General features: G+C 39.3%; 1 protein-coding gene across 1 annotated transcript; it reads right to left on the bottom strand.

The window, feature by feature from the left end:
- Positions 1 to 675: 675 nt before the first annotated feature.
- On the bottom strand, positions 676 to 4,589 carry LOC125526674 (BEACH domain-containing protein C2-like). The gene is made up of 6 exons (XM_048691313.1): positions 4,432 to 4,589; positions 4,234 to 4,347; positions 2,716 to 3,082; positions 1,514 to 2,304; positions 1,303 to 1,425; positions 676 to 1,143 (listed from the first exon to the last, which is right to left on the bottom strand). Exons 1-6 carry the CDS (start codon positions 4,570 to 4,572, stop codon positions 1,075 to 1,077), a joined length of 1,605 nt encoding a protein of 534 aa, XP_048547270.1. The 5' UTR covers positions 4,573 to 4,589; the 3' UTR covers positions 676 to 1,074.
- Positions 4,590 to 4,931: the final 342 nt, after the last annotated feature.

Raw genomic sequence — 4,931 nt, 5'->3', positions numbered from 1 at the left:
TCCCAGCCTCTCAATGCCACATCATCAAATCCACCCCTAAAATGGCTGAAGATTTATTTCCACCAGGATGAAAGAGTACAGGGTACCAATTTCAGGAATTTAGACGTGAGGGTTTGTTTCTACAACCTCAGGGTTCAAATCAGACTTCACTCTTCGATGGTCAGGGTGTGGCATTGATGGGGGTACTATGTTTGCATTGTACTCGTTTCCAGCAGAATTTGCTTTCATATTCGTTTCTGGGATTTTTATATTTGTTTTTATTTTGCTAAAAATATATATGAAAACAAATGTGGCAAACTTTCAACAACTCACAAGCTAGAATGGAAAAGATGGAGGATTCTAGAAAATGGAACCGTGGCCAGTGCCATGCTCCACTGCTCATAATGATAGTGAGTGGGGAGGTTGGCACATGGTAAGTTAATGGGACAATTTTGTGCACTGATTTGAGTAAAATATATTACTACCATTCTTTTGGCCCTTTTGCAAAAAAAAACGGTTGGAAAATAATGCAGAGATTTCAAAGGTCAATGTGCGACAAGATAGCCCTAACAAAGTAATGACAGAACGCAGTCAAAAGAATGTAACAATACAAGACTTCAATAGGGAAATAAGGCAAGGTAACCATGATGAATAGGGGCTGCAGCCGCCCATGCAGATCACAACTGATAAAAAAACTTAGTCCAACACCTTTCAACACTCTTTAATTATTGCTGCCAACAGTCAAAACTCACATCAAAATGGTATGCAGCGACCAGCCAAAATTACATTGGCAAAGATGCTAAGTATCTATTCACGCACTCTACAGAACGGCCGAGAATTTACAAGGCAAAACTGACGCAACAGAAGGATCATACTGTTGCTCAGCAAGTCTACGCGTTCCCTCTTTATCTCTGACTATACGACCAGTTGGATACAGTATACGACCTAGCCTAACTCGCAACGCCTATTGCTTTTTTCGTTTTGTACATATGACATATTCCACCCATTTGCTTCAGTACCCTGCTCCTACCTATGCTAACGAATGGGCGTCACCAATCTATAAGCAAGTAATGACTTATAACATCGATGGCTTTCTCATGACTGAAGAAGTCCGTCACCTTCCCAGCCAAGGCGGAGCATCTGATCCACTACCTTCAGGCTCAACTGCAACATTACCAATTCAATCAGAAAGAAGGTTCAAAGTTGCACAAGTCAAACTTCCATGCAACTAGCAACATTCTAATTAGGTCAAGTGCTCGCATATAAGGTGGTAAAATTGGATTGCTGATGCAAAATTTATAATGACATATGTAGTATACTCACAGCAGGATCAGTGAAAACCATTAGGCCCTTATCGGCAGTAGAAACTAGAAGATTAGTGTTCTCTTCGTTTAATGCAATTGCTGTGATGTCCTGGCCCTTTCCAAGCTCCAGTGTATGAAACACCTAGCAGGAAAACGTTTCTGGTAAGACTTCCATCAAATGACAAACAACGTAAATCAGAAACTTGTTTTAGATTTGTTTGTTTATTAACCTTAAGTTTATGCAGATCAACAAAGCAGATCGAAGGCACGTTAACAGATTGCCTGATTTCAGTTTGCTCAGATATATCAACCTTGCGACTTGATTTGTTGGGCTCACGATCTGCTACCTCAGTATTGTCCTCACACTTGTAATTGCTGGACGAACAAGTTCCAATCAGGGCAAAATGACCATCCATAGAAATCTCAATGCAACTAACTCCCCCAGAAAAAGGTGATAGAACTGAGGTAGCAATAGGGACTCCATTGACTGTGAAGCTAGATAATCTTTTCTTTGATTCACTCCAAACCAATATGATTCCCTGAGAAGATAAGGATACAGCATGCGCCTCCGCTACATGAATCTTCCTTATCAGCCGACCTGTTCGCAAAGAATGTAGCACCACACCAGACATGTTTGACGAGGATACAACAAGTCCCAAGTCTGGACCAACTGCACAGCTAATTACTTCTCCAAGGTGTCCTCTTAACACATGCATAGGACCTTCGATTCGACACTTCCTGGTTTCTAAAAGGATGCTCATGCTACTAGGACTAGTAGGAAGAGGGCTGTGTGGTGTCCTTGGTGTTGCAGGTGGAGGTTCAGGAGGATTTTTCTTATGTATAAAGCCTGCCTGATGAATCCTCCAGAGTATAACTGTAGTATCTCGAGACCCTGTCACAAGGTAGTTGCTATCAGGGGAAAGTGCAAGGCAGGTTACTGGAGCAAGATGCCCAGAAGCACTTTCAATTGTCCTTGCTCCATCTGGGGAGATCAACTTCACCGAACAGTCCGCATGCCCACCTATTGTTAAGAAAAAATGGTATTAGAGATGGCATTAGCAGCAGCATCGAAAGACCAAATAATAGAAGCGGCTTAAAAGTATCATAGCAGAATTGATAATAAGAAACAAAATTCTAGAATGGCATTATTAGGGGTGTGCACTTTGGTCTAAAAATCTACCAAAAAATCTTAAAAATTATTTAGATAGAGGAAGCGGTATTCTACATTTACACTAAAGATTCAGCTTCAAACCAACTCTACAGAAGATACAAAGTCAATAATAAGGTGTGAAAACAAATAAAGCCAGTGTCAATCCTGAAGGCCTTTTCTTTTGTATCTTCTGCGGGTGATTCTAAATTTGAGGTTTCTTCAAAGGTAGTGTTAGTATGCAGATAATAAATCCAAAGGACAAACAGTGAGAAAAATAATCACCAGTGATGATGTCTTTGTCACAAGTGACAGCAACAATAGCTGAACTACGGATTGCAGAAGCAGCAAACGCTATAGCTCTTGGGAACTCATAATCTTCTCCAGAACTAGTGGATCCTTTGAACATACGCATGAATGCACCACCTGTTGAACTTGCAGCATTTCTACCATGATGAAAAAGGAAAGGTGTCCCTTGGCCATCTGGAGTATTTGGTTGCCACTGGTGAAGTGCCACATGCGCCGCGGGCACATTTATATCTACAACTACAATAGAATCATTCGATACAAGCATAGTACTTGCAGGGACATTGCAGCGTTCTGGATTAGGCAGTACATAAGATTTAAGTTCACTTGGATTCCGGAATATGGTCTGCATAGTAAATCATGAGGGTCAGGTCATGCAAAAACAAAAAAGGCAGTAAGAGCTGTTAAGAGTGGTTGTCGATTTTATTACGTACTCCCTCCGTCCGAAAAAGCTTGTCTCTCAAATGAATGTATCTAGCATCAAGTTAGTGCTAGATACATTCATTTGAGGAATAAGCTTGGGACAAGTTTTTCCAGACGGAGGTAGTATTTATTTTGCAGGGATGTAGTGCTCGTCTATCAAGAAGCATGATAAACAAAATGGAGATACACTAAATTCAAAGAACAACCATACCCTAAAATTCTGTAATGAAGAACTATAGCTAGATTATTACTCCCTCGGATCCATAATGAGTGTCGTGGTTTTAGTTCCACGACACTTATTATGGATCAGAGGGAGTATTTTTTTTCATATTTATTTTGCAGGGATGTAGTGCTCGTCTATCAAGAAGCACGATAAACAAAATGGAGATACACTAAATTCAAAGAACAACCATACCCTAAAATTCTGTAATGAAGAACTATAGCTAGATTATTACTCCCTCGGATCCATAATGAGTGTCGTGGTTTTAGTTCCACGACACTTATTATGGATCAGAGGGAGTATTTTTTTTCATATTTATTTTGCAGGGATGTAGTGCTCGTCTATCAAGAAGCACGATAAACAAAATGGAGATACACTAAATTCAAAGAACAACCATACCCTAAAATTCTGTAATGAAGAACTATAGCTAGATTATTACTCCCTCGGATCCATAATGAGTGTCGTGGTTTTAGTTCCACGACACTTATTATGGATCAGAGGGAGTATTTTTTTTCATATTTATTTTGCAGGGATGTAGTGCTCGTCTATCAAGAAGCACGATAAACAAAATGGAGATACACTAAATTCAAAGAACAACCATACCCTAAAATTCTGTAATGAAGAACTATAGCTAGATTATTACTCCCTCGGATCCATAATGAGTGTCGTGGTTTTAGTTCCACGACACTTATTATGGATCAGAGTTTTTTTTTATATCACTTCTTCGCATGGCAATGCATTCCCATTTCTAGCATGGGAAAAGGCAAAACTCAATTAGCTACACAAACCCAATATAACTAATTGTGGTTAATTAAAAAAATACTTGAACTCATACATCGGCCAATATAAAGTACCTGCAGTTGTAAGACATCTCTCAATGACTTTCTCTTCATGTGAGGGACAGTCAGCAATTGAGACGGTGTTTGTCCAAAGTAGGCTATTTGATCTTGCATGGCTCGCCGTTGCACCTTAAGCATTTTCAGTAAAATATCAGCAGCCAAATGGAACTGGTTCAAAACCATGTAACACCAAATCAAATAAATAATACTTACTGGATCTGCAATTTTGTCAATATCAACAGTTCCCTCATATGTGATGTAGAAGAACACATTGTTGGCCATTACCGCATCTTTACCCCTCTGTTTATATCTGCAAAAGGAAGTATCCATGATTAAACGGCAGTGCATAGACATTGTGCAGGCAAAACATAAGTAGGATATTCATAAAGCAAGTAACCAGGTGTCCTACCTTATTCATGGATGTCATACACAAAATATAAGCACAAAAACACAAAGGTTGAATTTGCCAATACTGAAAATCCAGATCCTTCATCTTGCTACATTACATCAATCTTTTTCCAAACTAAAAATAGGATGCTCCATCCAAAGGATTTTATGCTTTTTTAAGCATCAAAAGTGCTCGATTTCGATCCAAAAAGGGGGTTGAGTTTATGAGGTTAGGTTATACTGATGGGAAAAGAGATAACATCCTAATGGTGACAAAAAGGTAATGCTTGAAAGAAAGTTCAAACCATCATAGGTACAATCATCAT

This window comes from Triticum urartu, unplaced genomic scaffold (assembly GCF_003073215.2).
Source record: "Triticum urartu cultivar G1812 unplaced genomic scaffold, Tu2.1 TuUngrouped_contig_1351, whole genome shotgun sequence".
Lineage (NCBI taxonomy): Eukaryota > Viridiplantae > Streptophyta > Magnoliopsida > Poales > Poaceae > Triticum > Triticum urartu.
Note: the sequence above shows the minus strand (reverse complement) of the source record. Positions and strands in the feature narration are given on the sequence as shown.

What these genes read in the sequence shown, in the direction of transcription:
- LOC125526674 (XM_048691313.1), bottom strand. Translation starts at nt 4,572, where the DNA reads ATGTCTATGCACTGCCGTTTAATCATGGATACTTCCTTTTGCAGATAT. An exon ending in TTGACAAAATTGCAGATCCA is followed by an intron (nt 4,348 to 4,431) that starts GTAAGTATTATT and finishes AAAATGCTTAAG; the next exon opens with GTGCAACGGCGAGCCATGCA. An exon ending in GAGATGTCTTACAACTGCAG is followed by an intron (nt 3,083 to 4,233) that starts GTACTTTATATT and finishes TTTACTATGCAG; the next exon opens with ACCATATTCCGGAATCCAAG.